Consider the following 26655-nt stretch of genomic DNA (forward strand, 5'->3'; position numbering starts at 1 on the left):
TCCAACTCTGTCCCATAGATGGCAGCCCACCAGGCTCTGCCCTCCCTGGGATTCTCTAGGCAAGAACACTGGAGTGGGCTGCCATTTCCTTCTCCAATACATGAAAGTGAAAAATGAAAGTGAAGTCGCTCAGTCCTGTCCGACTCTATGTGACCCCATAGACAGCAGCCTACCAGGTTCCTCTGTCCATGGGATTTTTCAGGCAAGAGTACTATACTCTGAAGTATTTGATTAGCTAAAGTTTCATGTAGGATTTTCATGTCTACATTCTTAATTGAAATTGATCTGTAAGTTTCTCTTTGTAATGTTATTGCTCAGTTTTGTTATCAAGATTCATGTAGTAGGCACTACTTGTTGCCTTCTCAGCCATCACCATGTGTTCCTCATCCCCTTTCTTAGAAACACCTTGAATATCTTACCCTTTTTAATCATGGAGGAAAATCTCACATCTCATTGGCTGAACTAGGTTACATGTCATCCCTAGCTGCAAAGGTGGCTGGGAAATTAAGTATCTTATCTGACATTTTCAACCCATTAAATGCTTAGAAACGTTTATATTTCTATATGTTGTGGGAGTTCACTTATTGTTTTTAGTTCAGTTCAGTCGCTCAGTCGTGTCCGACTCGTTGAGACCCCATGAACCGCAGCACACCAGGCCTCCCTGTCCATCACCAACTCCCAGAGTCCACCCAAACCCATGTCCATTGAGTTGATGATGCCATCCAATCATCTCATCCTCTGTCGTCTCCTTCTCCTCCTGCCCTCAATCTTTCCCAGCATCAGGGTCTTTTCCAATGAGTCAGCTCTTTGCATCAGGTGGCCAAAGTAGTGGAGTTTCAGCTTCAACATCAGTCCTTTCAATGAACACCCAGGACTGATTTCCTTTAAGATGGACTGGTTGGATCTCCTTGCAGTCCAAGGGACTCTCAAGAGTCTCTTCCAACACCATAGTTCAAAAGCATCAATTCTTTGGCACTCAGCTTTCTTCACAGTCCAACTCTCACATCCATACCTGACCACTGGAAAAACCATAGCTTTGACTAGATGGACCTTTGTTGGCAAAGTAATGTCTGTTTTTTTAATACGCTGTCTAGGTTGGTCATAACTTTCCTTCTAAGGAGTAAGCATCTTTTAATTTCATGGCTGCAATCACCATCTGCAGTGATTTTGGAGCCCCCCAAAATAAAGTCAGCCACTGTTTCCGCATCTATCTGCCATGAAGTGATGGGACAGGATGCCATGATCTTAGTTTTCTTAATGTTGAGCTTTAAGCCAACTTTTTCACTCTCCTCTTTCACTTTCATCGAGAGGCTTTTCAGTTCTTCTTCACTTTCTGCCATAAGGGTGGTGTCATCTGCATATCTGAGGTTATTAATATTTCTCCCAGCAATCTTGATTCCAGCTTGTGCTTCCTCCAGCCCAGCATTTCTCATGATGTACTCTGCATATAAGTTAAATAATCAGGGTGACAATATACAGCCTTTTCCTATTTGGAACCAGTCTGTTGTTCCATGTCCAATTCTAACTGTTGCTTCCTGACCTGCATACAGGTTTCTCAAGAGGCAGGTCAGGTGGTCTGGTATTCCCATCTCTTTCAGAATTTTCCAGTTTATTGTGATCCACACAGTCAAAGGCTTTGGCATAGTCAATAAAGCAGAAATAGATGTTTTCTGGAATTCTCTTGCTTTTGATGATCCATTGGATTTGGGAATTTGATCTCTGGTTCCTCTGCCATTTCTAAAACCAGCTTGAACATCTCGAAGTTCACAGTTCACGTATTGCTGATGCCTGGCTTGGTGAGATGAGTGCAATTGTGCGGTAGTTTGAGCATTCTTTGGCATCGCCTTTCTTTGGGATTGGAATGAAAACTGACCTTTTCCAGTCCTGTGGCCACTGCTGAGTTTTCCACTCATATGCTGGCATATTGAGTGCAGTACTTTCACAGCATCATCTTTCAGGATTTGAAATAGCTCAGCTGGAATTCTGTCACCTCCACTAGCTTTGTTTGTTGTGATGCTTCCTAAGGCCCACTTGACTTCACATTCCAGGATGTCTGGCTCTAGGTCAGTGATCACACCATCGTGATTATCTGGGTCGTGAAGCTCTTTTTTGTACAGTTCTTCTGTGTATTCTTGCCACCTCTTCTTAATATCTTCTGCTTCTCTGTTAGGTCCCTACCATTTCTGTCCTTCACTGAGCCCATCTTTGCATGAAACGTTCCCTTGGTATCTCTAATTTTCTTGAAGAGATTGCTAGTCTTTCCCATTCTATTGTTTTCCTCTATTTCTTTGCATTGATCACTGAGGAAGGCTTTTTTATCTCTCCTTGCTAATCTTCAGAACTGTGCATTCAAATGGGTATACCTTTCCTTTTCTCCTTTGCTTTTCACTTCCCGTCTTTTCACAGCTATTTGTAAGGCCTCCTCAGACAGCCATTTTGCTTTTTTGCATTTCTTTTTCTTGGGGATGGTCTTGATTGCTGTCTCCTGTACAATGTCATGAACCTCTATCCATAGTTCATCAGGCACTCTGTCTGTCAGATCTAGTCCCTTAAATCTATTTCTCACTTCCACTGTATAGTCATAAGGGATTTGATTTAGGTCATACACTTATTGTTTTAGCAATTTCTTATTGTCATGCTTTGAAATCAGCCAATAGCACCTACATGATATCAATTTTCTAGTATTTGAGACTGGTTTCTGGCCTACTTTGTATTCAGTTTTTATATACTTTCATGTGTGTTTGAAAGGCATGTTGGTTCCATGGTCTATTAATATCCACTAGGTCAAGCTTGTAATTCAGTTGTTTATATCTTCTTTATGCTTGTTATTAGTAAGTTGTCTACTTGCTCTATCAGTTTATTAAAGAAGTAGGTTAAAATCTCCCATTATAACTTCAGGGCACTTGTGATTTTGTTAGTGTTGCCATATCTTTTTTGAGCTAGGTTCAGGTTTAGGATTTAACACATTATTGTGATTAGTGATATATTTTGATTTATCATCTGACAAACACAACTTATGTTTTCTATTTACCATACGTTTTTGTAGACTTCTCTTTGTTCTTCCTCTGCCTTCTATTGGATTGATCATGCTTTCTAAAACCGTGCATGACCAAAACATATTATTTTACTATTCTTTTAGAGGTTACTTTTACATTTTGAATAGGCATATTTGCTTTACATTTTTAAAATTAATAAGCATGTCTTTCCTCTTTCTAGATAATATTAGCAAATAACAGCATTTCGTTTTTACTATGCCTACCGACTCAATGGACATGAGTTTGGGTAAACTCCAGGAGCTGGTTATGGACAGGGAGGCCTGGCATGCTGCAGTCCATGGGGTTGCAAAGAGTCGGACACGACTGAGCAACTGAACTGAACTGAACCGAACATCTTCTGTTATTGTTATCTGAATTATTTAAATTCCATGCGTATATTTCCAATTACTTGTTATTCATATATTTGCAACATTCTATGCTTATTCGGATTTGTCCAGATATTTACTATCTCTTCTAGATTCCCTCCTCATTCTTCTTGGTTTCAACTTCCTTTTACTTAAAAATACAGCCTTCATTAGTACTTTTTGTGGCTACACTGGGTCTTCACTGCTGCGTTCAGGCTTTCTCTAGTTGTAGCAAGCAGGCGCTACTCTTCACTGTGGTGCGTGGGCTTCCCATTGCAGTGGCTTCTCCTGCTGTAGAGCACAGGCTCTAGGACACACCAGCTCACCAGTTGCAGCTTGAGGGCTCAGTAGTTGCAACTCGCTGGCTCTAGAGCACAGATGGGCTCAGTATCTGTGGTGCACGGGCTTAGTTGCTCCACAGCATGTGGAATCTTCATGGACCAGAGATTGAACCTGTGTCCCCTGCATTGGAAGGCTGATTCTTATCCACTGTACCACCAGGGAAGTCCAGTAGTACTTTCAATTACTTAATTATTTGGTTTCAGTATGCAGAATCTTTGATCTTCATTGAAGCATGTGGGATCTAGTTTTCTGACCAGAAATTGAACCCGGGCCCCTTGCACTGGGGGAGAAGGCGGTGGCACCCCACTCCAGTACTCTTGCCTGGAGGGTCCCATGGACGGAGGAGCCTGGTGGGCTGCAGTCCATGGGGTTGTGAAGAGTCGGACACGACTGAGCAACTTCACTTTCACTTTTCACTTTCATGCATTGGAGAAGGAAATGGCAACCCACTCCAGTGTTCTTGCCTGGAGAATCCCAGGGAGCCTGGTGGGCTGCCGTCTATGGGGTCGCACAGAGTCAGACACGACTGAAGTGACTTAGCAGCAGCCCCTGCACTGGGAGCAGAGACTCAGCCACTGGACCACCAGGGAAGTCCTAGTAGTTCTTTCAGGGTGCATCTGTGAGTAGTAAGTTTTCTCAGTCTTTGTCAAAAACTTTTTTCTTTTGCATGATTGTTAATCAAATGCCCCATTTACAGGCACTGAGGCCTCACTTCCTGTCCCTTTATGGGAGGTAAAGGATCTGCCTGCAATGTGGGAGACCCGGGTTGAATCCTTGGGTCGGGAAGATCCCCAGAGAAGGGAATGGCTACCACTCTACTATTCTTGCCTGGGAAATCCTATGGACAGAGGAGCCTGGTGGGCTACAGTCCATGGGGTCACAAAGAGTTGGATACGACTAAGCAACTAACCCTATGAGCATTACACCCCCGACCCCTGGATGGCAGGGCCCACACTCAGTTCTGACATCCGCAAGCTTCCCTAGCATTAGCTCATCTGCTTTCCACTCCTGTTAGAGTCTCTTTATTTGTAGTATCTGAGGATTTTCCTTTCTTTGGTTTGAATTCAGTTTTATATGGTTATATTTCACCCTGTGTTTGTCATACGAGGTGCAGGGGGAAGGTCTATATTAATCTTTTTAGTTATTATTACTGGAAGTCCAGATATTCTATTTATAACAAGTTTCCCTCCTACTAATGGTTATTATTCTCCTTTAAAATAAATGTCATATATTTTGATAAAGAAAACACACATGACAGAGACAGCTGGACACCTCTTGTTCTGTTTCAGGAAAAGTTATAAAGTTTTCTAATTTCTTAAATTTCGTACATAGGGAACATTCCCCAGGCAATAACTTGGGAAAATGCAATTGTCTGGTGAGAAATGGAATTTTCTGTAGGTTTCTATCTATTTTCTCGCACTCTCCTCACTTCTCTTTGCTCTACAGAGGTGAGTGATGCTCAATATTTTATTTACACCCTTAGCACTAAGAATGTCAAAGCAGCATATTGAGAAACCTCTCTGTGAAGGAAGCCATCCTCAGACTAGACTTGGAGCTCAGCTACTCCTGCAAATCAACGGCTGATTGCAGGCTGAACTGGTTCCAAATCCTGGGAACTCACAGCTACTAATAGGTGAACAGGATAGATCTCATTTGCATTTCATCATGACTCAGGAATTCCCTGGTACTACATCCTTGGGCTGATTAAAATGTGTTGGTTAATCAGCCCAAGGCCTTCAGTGTCAGGATATTGACCTGAGAGATTTCCAAACACTCTACTGACAGAACACAAACACTCCCGTCAAGAAGAAATAGTCCCCTTCAGCCTGTTGGAGGGTGGAGGTCATGCAAGAATGTGAGACTCCAAATATGGCTCTCTCAGGAACATCTGTTTGTGGTCAAAGCACTGAGAATGGAGAAATATTCACAAGTGTCAGTGGATAAAATGGGGACACAGTCCAACTATTATGTTGGTAGTGCTTTCTGAATAATGAGAAATGGGCTAACAGGGAGGCCATAGATGGTAGTAGAGTATTCATGGAGAGGATAGCAAAGACCAGAATGGTCACACACTGGTTCACTAATATAGACTGTTAGTTTTAAGAAAATATACCCCATATGGCATGTGACTACAAATGTTCTGACCCAGTAAAGTAAAAGGAAGAAAATGACCTAGAAGGGAGTGTAAGGTAGGGAGAAGATCAGACAAGCCCCAGTAATCAATTATGTCATTAGTGATGAGAAAACAGAAAAGATTAAAAAATGTATTTTGCAAAACAGAAATGGCAGTCCTGATCAGTGCTGGTTGATCATCCTTGAATTTTTACCCTTCCAAAGGAGAGATGACATCCTTCACCTTGGGAAGAATGGAATTATTACTGAAAGTCCAGATATCCTATTAATAACAAATTTCCCTCTTACTCATGTTTATTACTCTCCATTAAGATAAATATGAATATTTTGATAGAGAAAACAGACATGACTGAGACAGCTGGCCACTTCTAATTCTGCTGCAGGAAAAGTTATAAAGTTTCTCAAGTGGTTGAGAGATAGAAACCACCCACACACTGTATCTTACTTAGGTCACAGGTGACTGTTAGTTTTGTCAATTCCCTTTGGGGACACTTCCACCAACAGGAAGTGGAGATCTTACTGAGTTAAGACCCCATTGGTACACGACTATCTTCAGCACTTACTTCTCTACAACTTACAGGCAAAGCTGCCTCTTTCCTTCTGCTAATCCCAGATCCAAGGGAGAAGACAATCCTTTAATCCTTAAGATCTGATTTCATCCTAACATGTGGTGGAAGGGTTGCGAATGGTAAGAGGAAAGTTTCTCCTGATGAAAATGCATTTGAGGACTATTTTGCAGAATGCAGGGGGAAGCAACTAGACTGGTGGTTTTGGAGGGCGGATATGAAGACTTTCTAACTCACCTTTTCATCCCAGACAGTCACAGCCTCTACTGAGTGCCATGAGGCCAGATGGGAGGGATTCCTGGGCAGGGAGGGTGCCTGGAGGTGGAGCGCCAGCTGCCAGGACTTACCTGTTGAGATATACTCGCTTCTCTGTGAACTGTCCATTGCCATGGTGAGGGTCCTCGAAGGGTTCATTCTGGACGACCTCCACCCCTTCTCCTCGGTCACTCTGTTCGTGGCTGTGCTTGCTGATCATGTACAGCTGTCCGATTCTGTACTACAAAACACACCGATGCAGACAGGTCAGCCCCACTACTCACTTTTAATGACAACCCCTCCCAACGACGGTGCTGCAAGCAACTCATGGCATCAGCACTTTCTGTTGAGAAAAGCAAGCAAGCACGTGGGCCTGATGTTACTTTTCCTCAGGAATAAGGAGGAGAACTAATTGTGAGTAGAATGCAGAAACGGCTTGTTCCTGTGAACATTTTGCATCACCTTGGCGAATGTTCACCAGGGGAGTGACGGTCTTCAAGGTTTGGCAGCCAATCAACCAACCATAGTTAGTAGCAGGGAGGTGGGCACGCTGGAATCTCCCTTTTCACACTGGCCTTACAGGGTTAGGTGGAGCTAAATTCCTATTTTGCTTGGCACAAGACAGACAAGGGTGTGTTATTTCTGTCCATTCTTTCTGCCTAATTAACTGCATTGCTGGGCACAGAGGATTAGATGTCACCTGTTTCTTTTGCTGCCTCTCTCAAAGTGTTAAAACTCTTCTGGAGGTCTCTGTCCTCTAGAATAGTGGTTCTCAAAGTTGGATGGACATTAGAATGACCTGGAAGCTTAAAAAAAAAAATCCAGATGCCCAGACTCCCCCTTGAGTGGAAACTGTGAACCCACCATTAGGCTCGTCCACAAGGGAGAAAATCTATACAGTATAAATCCTTTTCAACCAATTCCACTAACAGTGTGTGGCCTTCTAGCCTGAGGGCCCTGGAGCCACATGTGCGTATATGAAAGTGATAAAATAGAACAACACGTAATGTGAATATTTTCCATGCTGTCTGCTGTTTTGAGCTGTTCCAGTCTCTTTCTTGCCTCTCTGAAAACCCTGGAGCCAGCATGCATCTCTTCACCCAGTGAACTTCCGAAGTGACAAAAGCTAATTTAATGGAGGGGAAAAGAAGAGAAAGAGAGAGAGAGGCGAAGGAGGGAGTAAAACAACTTTTGCATGAAGTCTGCTCAGAATCAGAAGGCAGGGTGATGGGACCCTGCTGTGGTCCTTCTTGCAGATTCGGTGTGAAACAACACAGTGTCAGCATCATCGAGGCCCATGGGATGGGGGGAAGGGACCTGAGTCTGCAGCTAGCTAATGATGGCTCTGGGTTATCCCCAAAGAGCCAAGGTCAGCAGGGATGCAGGTCTCCTGTCTATGTGCATAAGAGAAATAGATTTTAAATTAAGGGGGCAAGGTGAAATGTACAAACCAACAGTGCAGTCAGTTCTAAAGCTGAGAGGACTCACATGTCTGAAGGTCCCTGTTTTATTCTGAGGCAGGTGCAGGGAGGGGAGTGTGAAGAGAATGGAAAAGACTCTGGTGTGAGGTCAGCCCAAGGGACCAGGCCCAGTCACCATGACAATGGAAAGAGCAGTCAGAGTCTGGCTCTTCTCAAAGGGCAGAGCTTCCTGTGCCACGCTCCTCCCCAGAAGGGTGTGCATTTAAAATGCTTTTAATGTATCTATGTCTGTGCTGAGGATGAAGGGAGTGAGAGGAGAAAGGAAATCAAAGATAAAATGTATTTTTAAACACATTTTGGGATTAGAAGCTTGTCTTAGCTTCCCCTTAGTAAGTCCTCTTTCCTTTGCTCATAAAGACTAACTAACCCTCTTTCCAGGAGGAAGACAGTGAGAAAAAGGTTACACCTGTGAGATCAACACTCCACCTTATGTGGATAGGCACACAAGCCTAGGACACAATGCCCAGCTGCCCGGGGGATGGAGATTTCACTAGAAGTTGCTTTGTACTTGGTGTTCAAAGAAAACATGTTTACTTTCAAAGGAATATTACTCTGCCATAAAAAGGAAGGAAGTACTGATACTGCTTCATGGCTGTTAACCAGTTGAATAGTGTTTCCCAAAAGTCAAATGTTAAGTCCCAGTACTTCAGAATATGACCTTATTTGGAGACAGGCTCCTCACAGAGGCAATCAAATTAAAATGAGGTCACTGGGATGGGCACCAATCCAACAGGGCTGGTTTCCTTATGTGCGTGCTAAGTTGCTTTGGTCGTGTCTGACCCTTTGTGACCCTATGGACTGTAGCCTGGCAGGCTCTGCTGTCCATGGGATTCTCCAGGCAAAGAGTACTGGAGTGGGCTGTTATTTCCTCCTTCAGGGGATCTTCCTGACCCAGGGACTGAACCCAGGTCTCTTACGTTTTCTGCATTGGCAGATGGGTTCTTTACCACTAGTGCCACCTAGGAAGCCCCCAAGGGGCAAGATGGACATAGAGACCCTCAGGGAAGAAGATGTGGTGAAGTGATGCAGGAGGATGGCCATTTACAAGCCAAGGACTGACCCAGAAGAGATCCTTCCCTCCCAGCCTTCCCAGAGGGAACCAACCCTGACTATTGACACTTGATCTTTGATTTCCACCATCCACAACTGTCAGCCCTTACAATGCTGGTTGGTTAAGCCACCCATCCTGTGGTGTTTGCTATGGCAGCCCGAGCCAACCAATTCAGTGAGTACGAGGTTTCCATCTGGGGTGATGAAAGGTCTGGATCTGGTTAGAGGTGGTGGTCGTACAACGTGGTGAATGTACTTGATGCTGCTGAATTGACTTTAAAATGGTTAACTCTGTGTTATCTGATTTCCACCTTGTGGAAAGAGAACGTTGCTGCCATTACAGTAAACAAAGACTATTTGTCTGCCATCATGCCATAAGCCACTGTAGCCTCTTGACTCCAACCCACAACAAGCCTCAGTGTTGAGCCCTGAGCAGAATTCAGGATGGAGAAAAACAGGTAACATTCTGTGTTTTGGACACTGGCCCTGATGCATACCTAAGGAAACATTTCAGAGAACCTAGACTCATGAACCTTCCCATTCATGGAAAAAAAAAAAAAGCACTAAAATCATTACCTTGAGATGTATGGTTTTTGTGTGTGTGTGTGATTAACATATCTTTTACTGCTACATGGTATTTTTTTTTTTTTTTTTTTACTGTTTGACTATGTGGTGTTTTTTCCCCCAGCCAAAACTCCTATATATCCTGGCTCCTCCCTTCTCAGAGCTCTCTCTAGTTCTCAGTAAGCTCCGCAAATACAATTTAACACATCTTTTAGGTTGCGAATTTTTCTTGAGTTGACAACTTCAATGTTTTTTTTAAAGTGTTGACCCCACTTCTGAAGCGGATACCCTTAAACCAAAATGCTGTCCAGGGCTTTAGTCAGGGGCGGGGATGCAGAAGGGATATCTATTCCTGGACCATCTCCAGGAGCTCCAACCCACTCACGCATGGAAATGCATGGGACCAAGGACAATGCATGACACAGAAAAGCCATTAGCCAGACTCGAGTCAGCCTGGCTGTGCTCAGCTCAAGTGCTTCCTGCTCTGTGTTGAAAGCAAAGGGCCAAGGCAGCCAGAGGCTGATTCACCGGCAGCCGGAGGAGGGCCTGGCTGCCCAGCCTCATTGATCATTCCAGCAGCTCCTGAATGAGCCATCGCAGGGCAGACACCAGAGTTAGCTCACTAAGATAGCGTCAGCCTGTGGGCGACCGACAGACGCTGGATTCAGTCACGTGGGTGATGGTGCTGGGGGTGGCGGGACACTCAAGCCCAGACACCGAGATGATCAAGGGCTCTGCAGCTGTCGCTTTCTTTGCTCTCAAGCAAATCAGGACTGTTCTGCTTGTTGTGGCCATCTGAGAAGGGCCATCCAGAAGTGGAGGTTTTAAAACACAAATTCACTCAAAGACACATACATCCAAAAGTTTCTCAACTGGAGGGGACAGGACAAAACAGAGAGTCTTTGAACCATATCTCAGAATCACCAGAGATGCTCCTAAAAATGCTAAATCCTGGGTCAATTCCAGCCCATGTTACACTCGCACTGTGACATACAGGGAGTTTGGGATCTTACTCAAACACAAGCTAAAACCTGAGAACCACTTCAGCAGAGGGTGAGGAAGGTATTCATTCACTTGCTCAGGACCAGATGGAGCCAAGACCAGAATGTTCCATTTTTAGAGGGCCTGTTTCTTCTTTCCTCTTTAACACGGCTGCTGCTGCTAAGTCGCTTCAGTCGTGTCCGACTCTGTGCAATCCCACAGACGGCAGCCCATCGGGCTCCCCCGTCCCTGCACTTCTCCAGGCAAGAACACTGGAGTGGGTTGCCATTTCCTTCTCCAATGCATGGAAGTGAAAAGTGAAAGGGAAGTCGCTCAGTCATGTCCAACCCTCAGCAACCCCATGGACTGCAGCCTACCAGGCTCCTCTGTCCATGGGATTTTCCAGGGAAGAGTACTGGAGTGGGGTGCCATTGCCTTCTCCGTCTTTAACACTAATTTCTCATAAAGCTTCATCCTTAAGTTAGATGAAGACCACCAGCTTCAAACTAACTTTTATGTAAAGTGAAGGCTGCAAAATCCATAGACTCAGAAGGACTGTGAAGATGTTAAAGCCAGAGAATCAATAACAGGATTGATGATGGTGGTGAAGGTGATGACAATGATGGTGGTGGTGAAAACGCTTCACTGACTGCCTATCGGTGTGAGGCACCAATTAGGTGCTTTATATTCATTTCTAAGACTCACAACAATTCAGCCAGGTAGGTGTTTACAGATAAGGGATCTGAGTCTCTGAGAGGCTAGAGACTTTCTCCTGCCATGTGGCTTCCAGGTGGCAGAACTGGGATCTGAACACCACAAGCCTGTACTCTTTCTTCTCCACCCAAGTTCAGCCCTTATTTCTCTAACAGGTGAACTGCTTTAATAAACCTGACCTCACTATGAAGAACAAAGAGGGATGGTTTGGAGCCACTGCCTTTGAACTTCACTATTTCAGAAGATGAAGAACAAAAGTCTGATATCATTCAAAAGATCAAAGATGTTTAAACTGTGTTCACATATGGAACGGCGGAGTAATTATGCTCTAACTTTGTAAAATCTATTGTTATAATTCCAGAGTTTGGGGTAATCATCATTACAGGCAATCACGATTAGAGACAGCTCTGCGCTGCAGGGCTGAGCCTCTGTGTGAGCCATCATCAGAATAGCTACCCCAAATAATTATCTCTGTAGTCAAAAAAAAAAAAAAAAACCCATCATGGGGATGCAGATCTTTCCCACTTGCTCGCAGCACTGAACATTTAATAGAGCCGCAGAACTTGAGGCAAGGCAGAGTTGCATAATGTGCCTGGAAAAACCAAGGAGTTTCATCACCTTGTACTTTGCAAATGTGACCACTCATGATCAAGATACTTAATTCAGTTCAGCCTCAAACCCTGATTTTAGAAAAGGTAACCCCCAAGTCAAAACTCCTGAGTATGTTAAGGGATTATTAAATGACCACCACCACCACCTGAACATCATTCTTGCCGGAGAAAGTTTTGGACCTGAAGAGTTAGGTTCAACAGAACTCCAAACTATGACTGATTTTCACTTAACTGCCCCTTCCCCCAGTTGCTGAGCTTCAGAGATCCCTGCAAGGCCAGACTCCTGTATTTCCCCCTCCCTAAAGAACCATGGGGTGTTATCTTTCTTCTAACCCCTCCCTTCCTGTCCCTTTCTCTTCTCCATTAGTACCGATACCATTTTCAAACATCATGATGTGAAAGGTGGGGACCATTGCTTTGCAATAAGTATTACCTAGTCTGGATGGATTTATTCCCTGATGATATGACTACTTCTGCCTTTAACATCAAAATGAATGCATGCCACATAATATCATAACCATGGAGAAATATCTGTCCATCTGATTTAACATGATTATTGTATATGTTTCCACCTGTGAAGTGGGCATGATTCCTGCCTCTCTCTGGCTGTGTGGAGAGAGCATAGAGGGTGGTATACCCTGGTGTTCCTGGGAGTTTCACACATTATTCACATCACCCATAATGCTTTTATTGGCTTTTTTTACCCCAAGTTTTCTCCATTGTCAATACACAGACCTCAAAGCACTGTGAAGCAATTGCCTCCCTATGCACAAGGAGCCCCCCGAAGAGTGTGTCTCAAAGATGAAACATCACCCAGGACTCCGGTGCATTGCAGTCTTCACACCAAGTGATGCCAAAGTTGTAATTACACACTGGAAAGGGGATACAATGGAGCCAGGTTTTAACAACCTCATCTCAGAAAACTAGAGGCTAGAGCAAGCTGTGTTCTAGACTCTCACAGCATGGGTGAAGCAGCAGAACAAATGCTTTAGTCCAGCAGTGGGCAAACTATGTGGCCTGGGGCTTGTTCTGTAAAATAAAATTTTATTGGAACAGTCATACTCATTCACTCTGTGGCTGCTCTCATGATATCAGAGTAGACTTGGGTAGTTTCAACAGACACCATGTGGTTTGCAGAGGTGAAAATATTTGCTATCTGGCCTTTTAGGGAAAAGGCTGCTGACCCCTGTCTAGTCCAGTGCTTCTGGGCCCAGTCTGGGGCAGCCTTAGCTGCTCACCTAACCAGTGCTGTCCAGGGTGGTGGCCACTCGCCACATGTAGCTTATGAGCATTTGAAATGTGGCCTGTGCAATGGAGGGACTGAATTTTAAATTTTCCTTCTTTTTAATTAAATTTTAAAACTGATACTCAATTCAGCTATAAGAAAACTTTTCCATATATGTGAGACACCTTCAGCTACAACAATCTACTGTTTCAACTGGAAATTTTTATGAAATCTCAATTCACATCAGATACCTCTGATAAAATTTTAGCATCTGGCTTGAGATTGCTTAAAAGTGTAAAATGGGTACTTAGTAACAACAACAAAAAACTTGACAATAACAAAAAAGTAATATAGCTCATTAATTTTTAAACTGATTGCATATTGAAATAATTTGAAGATATGAGATTAAGTAAAATGCATTTTTTTTTTTGGCTGCACCCCATGGCATGTAGAATCTTTGTTCCCCAACTAGGGATTGAACCCAAACCCAATGCATTGGAAGTGTGGGGTCTTAACCCACCAGACTGCCAGTGAAGTCCCTAAAATGTATTCTTAAGTAACTTCACCTGTTTCTTTTACATATGTGGCTTACATTTGTGGCTCACATATTTCTATTGGACGGTGCTGGACGAAGCCCTAAACTGGGCCATCAGTGACAGAGAGTCAGGCCTTCAGTCCACACCAAGACTTTGGAGGCTGGTTTGTCAGGCCAAGGGTTTCCATGTGTTTCCAAGCTAGTGAGGGAGAGCATGGACAGTCAGGGATACATTTGGAGGAGCCTCTCTTTTCTGAGGGCTGGTATTGCGTGGACCTCCAGAGAGGTGATAATTGTGCACAGTGTGTTATGGTGGAAGGCACTGCACTTTTAAAATTGAAAACTGGCGGCCAAAGTCCCGATTCTGCTGTTGATGAGTTTTGTAGCCCTATACAATTTGAACTGAGCCACAGTTTCTCATCATTAAAATGGGACTAAGCAAATACCTCATAGGACGGTGAGAATCAAGTGAGAAAAAAACTTACAAATTAATATGCTTCATTAAAATGTAAAACTACACTTAAGTAGTTATAGCTCCTGTTTGGCAACACATCTGACTGGGAGGTGAAGATCTGTTTCATTTGTTTCCACTTGGCTATAGTTCTATGAAGGCTAAAGAACAAGGCATCCGCCATACACACCACTATGATGCAAAATAGTGGAAAACCTGACAATCAGGAAAACTGTTTGTGACAATCAGCCCAAGACCATCGTTTCCTCCTGTAAAAGTTTTCTTAGATGGAAGTCAGATCAAACATCTCCCAAAATATTATAAAAAGCTAGGGAACATCCACTTATATGACATCCCTAGTCAAATTCACAGAGACTGAAAGTAGAATGGTGGTTGCCAGGGGTAGGGAGTTAGCGCTCAGCAGGACAGAGTTTCCCTTTGGGATGATGAAAAAGTTCTGGGGATGGATGGATGCTGTTGATGGTTATGTAACAATGTGAATGCACTCACTGCCACTGAACAGTACACTTAAAAATGGTTAGAATGGTAAATTTTATGTGATGTATATTTCATCACAATTCTTTAAAAAACCTGGAACATGTCATGTTGTCCCTGAGTGCGACTTACTTCACACCTCAAGGTGGCCATCTATCAGTGATTCTATTTTTATGATTATGCAAAAGTTTTTTCTTTCTTTCTTTTTTTTTTTTTTTTAAGGCCAGGGACTTTTATATTTGCTGGATCTTTGGTTTAGAAGCTTATTTGAAGGTATTAAGCCCAGGGGACAGAATTATAAAATGACTTCCTCTAGAGACAATGCTCTGCAAGATGCCAGATTTCTGCCACGCAGGAAGAGATGTCTGGCTCGCTCTGCCCTAAACCTAAATGTCTTTAACATTAGCATTCCGGAGGATTCTTGTTGCTGATGTTCCCAAGCAACACAGTACTGACAAAGACCCTGACAGAAGGGAAAGAGTGATTAACCGAATACAAACTCACTCTAATCCTGCCGACCTTGACGCAGGTCACTGAGGACACCAGCTTCTTATTGAACAGGACTGTCACAGTTCAGAGCCCAACTCCTCCATTTGCCTGGGAGCGACTCTGCAACAAGCCCAATTGCAATTCCTTTTTTCCATTGGGAAGGTGAGGTGTGTATTTTTACTTCTGAGGGCTGAATCTGATTTGGGCTCTGCAAAGACATGAGTGGCTAGCCCCATCAGTCTTTCTGGCTCTGTGATTCAATGTTCAGATTTCTCCATGTAGACAGAGAGGTTTAAAAGAAAAAAAAGTGTAAAGTTCTTCGGTGTTTCATCAGCTCTCTCCCTGCCAGGTCAATAAAGCACGAAAACCAATATCCGATGCCACAAAGAAAATACAAACCTGCAGCTCATATTTCAGGATATCAGTGCATCATCACATATTTATCTTTTCTCCCGGATCTTTATAAGCAGCCCTCAGAGGTGCCATGTTTACGTAATACCTGTGTCATTATGCCAGGGTGCAGGAATGAAAAAGCTGATAAAAAGATTTAAGAAGGAGCTGGGTTATCGACATTTAATTCAAAAATCCCCTTTTCATGACAAACTAATATAAACAGCATCATATGCTGGTGCTTAACCCATCCTAAGTTTTGGACTGAACTGGATAGAAATAGAGCAACTTAATGCCAGGGGAAGGGCTCAGGGTATGCTTTGTGCTGGTGCAAGCAAGCAGAACTCTATGCTTATAACTGTGCAAAACTGCAAATCGTTTCCAGTACACTGGGAGGTCCAGGAGCATGATCCACTTGACTGAGTACAGGAGAGTATAGTATATGAAAAATAAAAGCGCATACTTTAACTGCTCCTTCCAACACAGACTTATCCTTGGGGGAGGTATTCTAGCCTTGAGAACTCACTTAATGCACAGATTTAAAAGCCAAAATGATAACTATCAGCACATAGAGGCTATTTTATAAGCATTAGCTCAAGTGAGAGGTATCATTCCCCAGTATTGATAAATGAGAAGCTGAACACATTAGCTTTTAGAGAGCAGCATGTGAAACCACAGAGCAAAGACAGGAACTGCCAGGACTCAGTTCAAAACCACAAGGGTAGTCTGCCCTTGGGGCAGAACATGGGATTTCTCCAGGCATGGGTTGGGGGACACTCTGGGTGTAGAGTCCAGTTCCTTCTGGTTCATGCATTGAACTAACAGAGTACACTAGGCCCTATAGACACTGGAGGTAGAGCTATAAACAAGGTTGACCTGGTCTCCACCAAAGAGGAGCGTTTCCTGAGTTCCATCTCAAAGACACAAGGCTGATAAGCCCAAGAAACTTGAGGCTGACATCATAGCCATTGAACCATTTTTCAACAAACATGAAATCAAATGCAACTCAAGTAAATGGAGAGGTTTGGTGACAGGGCTGACCTTTACAAAGCAATCAAGTCTCTTTGTTTACTACCAAGCAGAAACCCACAGCCAATCACAAGACCAAAAAGGGAGAAAACTAAGATAGTACTTTCCTGGGAAATGTATCCTGTGCCATCTTCTTGCCACACCCCCTGTGTCACTGCTTAGCTCCTTAACCTTGGCCTCTCCAGAAGCGATTCTAGGAGAGAGGTCTATCCTTATGGAGGTAACAGGCTCTTTCCAGAACTGGAAAAGCCCCTGTTTCTGAAGCCTACTGCACCCACCCAGTGGCATCAAAGGATGCTATTGTTTTGGTTAAAGCTAGAAATACTTGTAGGAATGACAGCAATTAGTTTCAGTGTCTTTGAGACCTTCTGAGAACAGAAGGGCACTCTGAATGCAAAGAGTAGCCCTTATTGCTTCATGTACAACTGAACAATGAACAACTTAATGTTTTGAAAGAATTATTCAAGCCACTTCAAGCCTAGAACAACACGATCTCAGTAATATTTGAAGGTCACTGAACCTCTTTGCTTGCTTAAGTGCTAGCTGGCACGGCAAGTGGTTTCAGCACTCTGCTAACTATCTAGCAATGAGGAGAGAGAGTTATGACCAAATTAGACATGTGGATCAAAGTTGGGAAAATTCTAGCATCCGTCTTCACCCCACTTTGGGGGACTGGCCCCAGGTTTCACTTGCCTGCAATGGCGCCTGTAGCCCATAGATGCTCATAGGGTATGTGGTTGGCTGCAGGGAAGGTACCATTTTCCTAAGCAATCGCATCCTATAGGTGTTTCCTCCTTGGTAAAAGGAAGCAGATGACTGATGGAGAAAAGTATATGGTCGTTAACTCCTGCTCTCCACAGACAGTTAATGAAGAGAGGCAAAACGGAGTAAATTGGGTATATTTCCAGAAATTACTACATTTAAAAATCTATCATTCTGAGATACACACACCCCAATGTTCATAGCATCACTATTCACAATAGCCAAGATACAGAAGCAACCTAAATGCCCATCGACAGATGACTGGATGATGATACGGTATACACACAGACACACACACAAATACTACTCAGCCATAAAGATTGCTGGGAGAAATATCAATAACCTCAGATATGCAGATGACACCACACTTATGGCAGAAAGTGAAGAGGATCTAAAGAGACTCTTGATGAAGGTGAAAGAGTAGAGTGAAAAAGCTGGCTTAAAACTCAATATTCAAAAAATTAAGATCATGGCATCCAGTCCCATCACTTCATGGCATATAGATGGGGAAACAATGGAAACAGTGACAGACTTTATTTTCTTGGGCTCCAAAATCACTGCAGATGGTGACTACAGCCATGAAATTAAAAGACACTTGCTCATTAGAAGAAAAGCTATGACAAACCTAGATAGCATATTAAAAAGCACAGACATTACTTTGCTGACAAAGGTCCATCTAGACAAAGCTATGGTTTCTCCAGTGGTCATGTATGGATGTGAGAGTTGGACCATAAAGAAGGCTGAATGCCGAAGAATTGATGCTTTTGAGCTGTGGTGCTGGAGAAGACTCTTGAGAGTCTCTTGGACTGCAAGGAGATCAAACCAGTCAATCCTAAAGGAAATCAACCCCGAATATTCACTGGAAGGACTGATGCTGAATCTGAAGCTCCAATACCTTGGCCACCTGATGCGAAGAGCCGACTCACTGGAAAAGACCCTGCGAAAGATTGAAGGCAGGAGGAGAAGGGGACGACAGAGGAATGAGATGGTTGGATGGCATCACTGACTTGATGGACATGAGTCTGAGCAAGCTCCAGGAGATGGTGAAGGACAGGGAAGCCTGGTGTGCTGCAGTCCATGGGGTCGCAAAGAGTCAGACGTGACTGAGTGACTAGACGACAACAACAAATAAAGACTGAAATGCTGCCATCTGCAGCAACACGGGTGGATCAGGACATGATCCTACTAAGTGAAGTAAGTCAGAAAGAGAAAGGCTTTAAAGACAGAGACTGTATTTGCCTTTCTCAAACATATATCGCTCATGAGATCTATGAAACTAAAACAGACTCATGGATGGAGAACAGACTTGTGTTTGCCAACGGGGGACGGTGGTAGAGGAGGGATGGATTGGGAGTTTGGGATCAGCCATTGCAAACTCTTATATTTAAAATGGATTAAAAAAACAAGGCCCTACTGTATAGCATAGGGAACTATATTCAATATCCTGTAATAAACTGTAATGGAAAAGAATATGAAAAAAATATGTATGTGTGTAACTGAATTACTTTGCTGTACATCAGAAACTAACAGAACATTATAAATCAACTACACTGCAATAAAATTATAAATAAATAAATAACTTTCTGACACATCTCAGGCTTATTCTAGTGACCTGGAGAGAGATTCTATCAACTGGTATTTTAAGGCTGAGTGGTGGCCCTGCTCTTGCTCTCTAGGCAGTTGGTAATCCTTTCGTCTCTCTGCATATCCTGCTAAGGGAGGCAATGCCACGATAAAATATAGTTCACCGTGTATTCAAAGACTGGGGAGAAAAAAGGACGTAGAGACAAAATGATGAACCAGAATGTTATTCTTCACAGGATTCTTTTTTTCATCTTTTTAAATTGTGGTATATAAATACTTAACAAAATTTACCATTTTAGCAATTTTTAAATGTACAATTCAGGGGCAGCAAGTGCATTCACAATGTTTGTGCAACCATCACTACCGTCCATTTCTGAATTTTTTCATCATTTCAAAAAGAAACTCCATCCCTATTAGAATAGCAATTTTCATCCTCCACCCAGTTCCTAGTAACCTCTAATCTACTTCCTGTCTATGAATGTGTCTATTCTAGACACCTCATATAAATGAAATCATACAATGGGTGTCCTTTTTTGATTGGTTTACTTCACTTTAGCATCATGTTTTCAAGGTTCATCTATGCTGTAGCATGTGTCAGAATGTTATTCATTTTTAAGGCTGAAAAACATTCCATTGTATGTGTATACCATGGATACTTCTTCATTCATCTACTGATGGGTATTTGGGTTGCTTCCACCCTCTGGCTATTATTGTGACTAATGCTGCTATGAACAGTGCTGTACAAGTATCTGAGTCCCCGCTTTCAATTCTTTTGAGTTCACACTTATACGGGGAATTGCTGAGTCATATGAAAAGTTGGCTTAAAGCTCAACATTCAGAAAACGAAGATCATGGCATCCGGTTCCATCACTTCATGGGAAACAGACGGGGAAACAGTGGAAACAGTATCAGACTTTATTTTTCTGGGCTCCAAAATCACTGCACATGGCGACTGCAGCCATGAAATTAAAAGACGCTTACTCCTTGGAAGGAAAGTTATGACCAACCTAGATAGCATATTGAAAAGCAGAGACATTACTTTGCCAACAAAGGTCCGTCTAGTCAAGGCTATGGTTTTTCTTGTGGCCATGTATGGATGTGAGAGTTGGACTGTGAAGAAGGCTGAGCGCCAAAGAATTGATGCTTTTGAACTGTGGTGTTGGAGAAGACTCTTGAGAGTCCCTTGGACTGCAAGGAGATCCAACTAGTCCGTTCTGAAGGAGATCAGCCCTGGGATTTCTTTGGAAGGAATGATGCTAAAGCTGAAACGCCAGTACTTTGGCCACCTCATGTGGAGAGTTGACTCATTGGAAAAGACTCTGATGCTGGGAGGGATTGGAGGCAAGAAGAAAAGGGGACGACAGAGGATGAGATGGCTGGATGGCATCACTGACTTGATGGACATGAGTCTGGGTGAACTCCGGGAGTCGGTGATGGACAGGGAGGCCTGGCATGCTGTGATTCATGGGGTCACAAAGAGTCGGACATGACTGAAAGACAGATCTGATCTGATCTGATCTGATGATAATTCTATGTTTAACTTTTTAAGGAACCACAAAACTGTTTTCCACAGCAGCTGCACCATTTTATTTCCAGCAGCAATGCACAAGGATTCCAATTTCTCTGCATCCTTGCCAACACTGGTCACTTTCTGTTTTTTGTTTGTTTGTTTTTCAATAATAGCCATCCTAATGGGTGTGATGTGGTCACATGACATTTTAAAGTCAATGCTCATTTCTTTCTTGTATCTCACTCTTGAAAGGCTCATTTTAAGTGGTGCTTGGGCATGTCAAATCGGTCTTCCAAAAAAAAGCACTGAGCCAGCCCTAGGAGAGATTTCAACTCTACCATTTATTTACGTCAGAAGACCTTTCTGATAAAGCACTGATGAACTGAGATGGTTACTTTTCAGGGGGTTGGAGGGTGTCCCTTTGAAATGCTCTGTCTGCAAACAGAAGATGAAAATGCAACAAATCCCTTTAAGTCAAAAAGGCCCCAACATATTCACAATAGTTACATCACTCTACAAGGGCACCACAGAGAAGCAGCTATGAATTATTACCTTAGGGAGTCTGGGTGTGGGGGTGGTAGGCATGACCTGAAAAGGCACTTCTATTTCTGTTATAGAAGCTGCATACAGCATTATTTAGATGGCCCAGCCAGGAATGCAGCAAATTACAGAATCACAGTTTAGAAGGCAGCAAACAGTCCTGTAGAACTTACTTACGAATCAGATGTGTATGACTTATAGTCAAAGATTTGACGCAAGAAAAAAGCCATTCTTGGTAATTTGCCTTTTTTGTGTTTTTCTTACAGTTTAAGTCACTCTTTATTTTATTCTAGGTGACAGCTACTCTTGAAAAAGTAATCCTGGAAATGACTTTAAACTCTGCAGTAGATTTAAGTAGTTTTGTGTACTTGCTAGTTGTTTTTTTTAAGTACACAATTCAGTAGTTTTTAGTTTATTCACAAGGTTGTGCAACCGTTGCCGCTATCTCATTCCAGAGTATTTTCATCATCCCCAAAAGAAACTCCACACCCATTATTGCTAACTCCCCATCCTCCCCTCCTCCCAGCTCCTGCAACCACTAATCTACTTTTGGTCACTACAGATGTGTCCATTCTGGACAGTTCATATAAATGGAATCGTACAATATGTGTGACCTTTTGTGACTGACTTCCTTCACTTGGCGTACTCTTTCTTTCTAAATTGAAGGATAGTTGAGTTGGGCTTCCCCCGTGGCTCAGTGGTAAAAAATCCACCTGCAATGCAGGAGACACAGGAAACAGTGGGTTCGATCCTTTGGTCAGGAAGATTCCCTGGAAGAGGGTATGGCAACCCCCTCCAGCATTCTTGCCGGGAAAATCCCATTGACGGAGGAGCCTGGTAGGCTGCAGTTCATGGGGTCGCTAGAGTCGGACACGACTGAGCAACTTCACTTTCACTTTTCACTTTCATGCAATGGAGAAGGAAATGGCAACCCACTCCAGTGTTCTTGCCTGGAGAATCCCAGGGACAGCGGAGCCTGATGGGCTGCCGTCTATGGGGTCGCACAGAGTCGGACACGACTGAAGCAACTTAGCAGCAGCAGCAGCAGTATTCCATATAGTGCATTTGCTTTATCTATTCATCTGTCAATGGACATTGAGGTTGTTTCCATGTCTCGGCTATTGTAAACAGTGCTGGCATAATGCTTTTGCGATTCATCCATGTTGTACCATGTATCAGTATTTCCTTCCTTTTTAACTACCAAATAATATTCCACATGTGTTCATTTATCACTTGACAGACATTTGGGTTATTTCCACTTTTGGGCTATTAATGAGGAATGCTGCAATGAATGTATGTGTACGAGTCTTTGTGTGGACTTGTTTCCATGTCTTAGGTAGATACCTAGGGGTGGACTTGCTTGGCCATATCTATGTTTAACCTTTTGAGGAACTGCCAGACGTCCAAAGCAGGTGCACCATTTTACATTCTCACCAATAATGTCTCATACTTACGTTAAATAATTTTAAGTTACTTGTGGAAATAAGAAAATCAAACAATTGACTTCAAAAACCAAGAGTAAATTATGGGACAAGTATGGCCTTGCTTGCTCATGTCACCACATTTGACACCTGGGCACATTCAATCAACAGATACCCTGGGCAACTCTCCAGCCTGACGGTGTCTTTTCATTACTCTGGTGGGACAACAAAGAGCCAAACACGACACTACAGACGATTAGGAGCTAAGATAGCAGATCAAAGCACTAATTATATGACACACGTGGAAAGCGTGTGAGGGTCAGAAAGGGAGTGGCATGGGCTATAGATATCCAGGAGGGCGTCACACAGAAAATGGGGCTTGGCCTGTATGTGGAGAGACATTAGCCTGTTAAGAAGGAAGCAGGAGGAAGTCACAGCCTGCAAATAAATTCTGGACATTTACTTGCTCACAGCAAAACTTCACTATGTTCCAGGACCTTTGAAGACAGATCACAGAAAAATAAATCTAATTCAAAAAGATACATGCACCTCTATTTTCATAGTAGCACTATTTACAATAGCCAAGACATGGAAGCAACCTAACTGTCCATTAACTGATGAATGGATAAAGATGTGGTGTGTATACACACACACACACACACACACACACACACACACACACACACAGAGGAATACTACTCAGCCATGAAAAAGAATGAAATGCCATTCATAGCAACATGAATGAACCTAGAGATTATCATACTAAGTGAAGTAAATCAGACAAAGACAAATATCATACAATATATGTGGAATCTAAAAAAATGATACAAATGAAGTTATTGATGAAACAGAAATAAACTCACATAGAAAACACACTTGTGGTTACCAAAGGGGAAAGGTGGGGGATAAATTAGGAGTTTGGGATTAACAGATACACAGCTAATACATGTAAGATAACTAAGCAACAAGGATTTACTAGTGTAGCACAGGGAACTATATATTCAATATCATGTAATATTCCTGTAAGAAAGAATCAGAAAAAACTGAATCACAGAAATGAACACAACATTGCAAATCAACTAAAAAGGTGGTTGTTTGGGGAAAAAAAGAGAGAAAATGCTGCTACACAGTGCTAGCTAAGGCTGGGTAAAAGGACCCTGGGAAGTAAAGTGACTTTCCTCACTCCTTCATGCTGCTGACAGTTTTAGGTAGATGTTAGGAGTCCCCCCCGCCCCCCCCCCCCCCCAAAGATGTGGGAGATAGCAGTCTCAACAAGAGCAAGCAGAGAGGAAGAGGTCTCGGGGGAAGCTACCAGGGGGTACAAAATTAGAAGCTAAGAGTGCAAGGGTTCTCACTCTACTCCTGGAAACTCTTCCTCCTACACAAATTCTGACACATGGCAATTAAAGGAAGCACACACACCCCTACAAGTCCTTGAGGTTTTAAAGTAAAAATTAACGAGTCCACCTAATTTGGACTCAGAAAACAGGTGGGTGGAAGAAATTCCTGCAGCTGACAGCTGATGTGACAGTTATTTCATGAAAAGGAAAAGAACTTCCCTGCCTGCCTTCGGATCTGAATGTTTCCAAAAGTGATTCTAAACCTTAGCCTGAAACTGATACACAGGACAGGCGCTGAATATAGATATTCTGTGGAGAAAATCCCTTCAGCTTCCCCAGTGAAGATGATGTGAGGGAAAAGGAGATGAAACATCCCCTTCTCTTCAACCTTCTTGAGAGCCCAAGAAAAGCAGCAGGCTCCTTCTCTGCTCAGGCACTCTTATCAATTGAAATCAGACTTGTAAAGGCATTGTGGAAAATAAGAATCGCATACTGAAAGGTTTCATTAAGCTACTGCAATTATCTGAATCTAAATACACTAAAGTAGTAAATGCTACCCTACCCTGTTGGCTCCCTCTCTGCCCAAGAAATGCAAAATCTACGACCTCCACGTATATCCTTAGTGGACTACCTTAAAGGACAACATAAGGCAAACCACAAACTCCTGTGCTCCCTCCTAGAGTGAGGTGGACTGTAACATTGAAAAATTGCATCTTTTCTGGTTTTCCTCCTCTCTGGCGAGCCTCCTCTCCATTCCCAGAGGAAGACATTTCCAGAACTGCTGACAACCCCCAGAGGAGGAAGGCCTTCCTTCCTCCTCTTGGGCAGATGGTATTTGCATACTGACATATTGTAAATCTAGTCACCCAGGTAACCGGCTCCGGTTAGCAACAGCGCGATGAAGGTCAGCTTGATTCCTTCTAAAATTAGAAGTCAGACCAATTGGATTTTTAACTGTTCAAGGTAGGATGCCCAGTTAGATGGCAAATCTGATTCTGAAAGTGAATTTTTCAATTGGGAGATTCAGCACTAGTTAATAAAGGTAAGTTGGGGGAGGGAGAGGAAAAAAGGCAAGTTCGAGCATTTCAACATGATAATAACATAGGTTTGACATGTAGAAGATTTCAGTTCTGTGATTTTGCTGTTTCTGTGAATAATTCTTCTGACTCCAGACTCTGTTAGTAGAGCTGTTCGTGGCCTTGGATCTCCCTTAACCGTCATAGGCGATTGGTCATTAACGACTGGTAATTCCATGCCTGCCCTCTCAGGCCTTCTACAGTTGGCTGCCCCCAACTGCACTCTGGTCCCTTCTCTCTCTGCCCCATCTGTTCTTCCTTCAAAGTCAAACAAACCCTTTTTTCCCAATCTCTTTTTTTTTCTGCCCACATGGATCCCTCCTAGCTGGGATTTGCCCCCTTCTCTTCTTGTGCTCCCTTCTCTTCAACAATATGTGAACCGAGAACTTCCAGATGTTCAAGCTGGATTTAGAAAAGGCAGAGGAACCAGAGATAAATTGCCAACATCCACTGGATCATTGAAAAAGCAAGAGAGTTCCAGAAAAACATCTACTCCTTCTTTATTGACAATGCCAAAGCCTTTGACTGTGTGGATCACAAAAAAGTGTGGGAAATTCTTCAAGAGATGGGAATACCAGACCACCTTACCTGCCTCCTGAGAAATCTGTATGCAGGTCAAGAAGCAACAGTTAGAACCTAACATGGAACAACGGACTGGTTCCAAATTGGAAAAGGAGTACATCAAGGCTGTATATTGTCACCCTGCTTACTTAACATCTATGCAGAGTACATCATGCGAAATACCGGGCTGAATGAAGCAAAGCTGGAATCAAGATTGCCTGGAGAAATATCAGTAACCTCAGATATGCTGATGACACCACCCTTAGGGCAGAAAGCAAAGAAGAACTGAAGAGTCTCTTGATGAAAGTGAAAGAGGAGAGTGAAAAAGTTGGCTTAAAATTCAACATTCAAAAAACTAAGATCATGGCATCTGGTCCCATCTCTTTATGGCAAATAGATGGGGAAACAATGCAAACAGTGAGACTTTATTTTCTGGGCTCCAAAATCACTGCAGATGGTGACTGCAGCCATGAAACTAAAAGACACTTGCTCCTTGGAAGAAAAGCTATGACAACCTAGACAGCGTATTAATAAGCAGAGACATTACTTTTCCAACAAAGATCCATCTAGTCAAAGCTATGGTTTCTCCAGTAGTCATGTATGGATGTGAGAGGTGGACCATAAAGAAAGCTGAGCGCTGAAGAATTGATGCTTTTGAACTGTGGTGTTGGAGAAGACTCTTGAGAGTCCCTTGGACTGCAAGGAGATTAAACCAGTCAATCCTAAAGGAAATCAACCCTGAATATTAAATGGAAGGACTGATGCTGAAGCTGAAGCTCCAATACTTTGGACACCTGATGGGAAGAACTGACTCATTGGAAAAGATCCTGATGCTAGGAAAGATTGAAGGCAGGAAGAGAAGGGGACAACAGAGGATGAGATGGTTAGATGGCATCATCGACTTGATGGACAAGAGTTTGAGCAAGCTCTGGGAGTTGGTGACGGACAGGGAGGTCTGGCATGCTGCAGCCCATGGAGTCGCAAAGAGTTGGACCCCACTGAGCAACTGAACTGAACTGACCATGGAGAGCGATGCTGGATGGGCTTCAAGGAATGCATGAAGTGTTCACAATTTTCCCCATCCCCCACTATTAACTTCTCAAAGGATCCACATCTCCTAAAATGTTAAGAGTCACTAGCTATCTAATTA

General features: G+C 43.1%; 1 protein-coding gene across 1 annotated transcript in view; it reads right to left on the bottom strand.

The window, feature by feature from the left end:
* The window catches only part of PITPNC1 (phosphatidylinositol transfer protein cytoplasmic 1), a 218060-nt gene that overhangs the window by 125329 nt on the left and 66076 nt on the right, over nucleotides 1-26655 (bottom strand). Inside the window, exon 2 of the mRNA XM_070773829.1 lies at nucleotides 6789-6937. Coding sequence (XP_070629930.1) covers nucleotides 6789-6937 — 149 coding nt within the window. The remainder of the gene's footprint in view (nucleotides 1-6788; nucleotides 6938-26655) is intronic.

The sequence above is a fragment of the Bos indicus genome, chromosome 19, assembly GCF_029378745.1.
Source record: "Bos indicus isolate NIAB-ARS_2022 breed Sahiwal x Tharparkar chromosome 19, NIAB-ARS_B.indTharparkar_mat_pri_1.0, whole genome shotgun sequence".
Taxonomy (NCBI): domain Eukaryota; kingdom Metazoa; phylum Chordata; class Mammalia; order Artiodactyla; family Bovidae; genus Bos; species Bos indicus.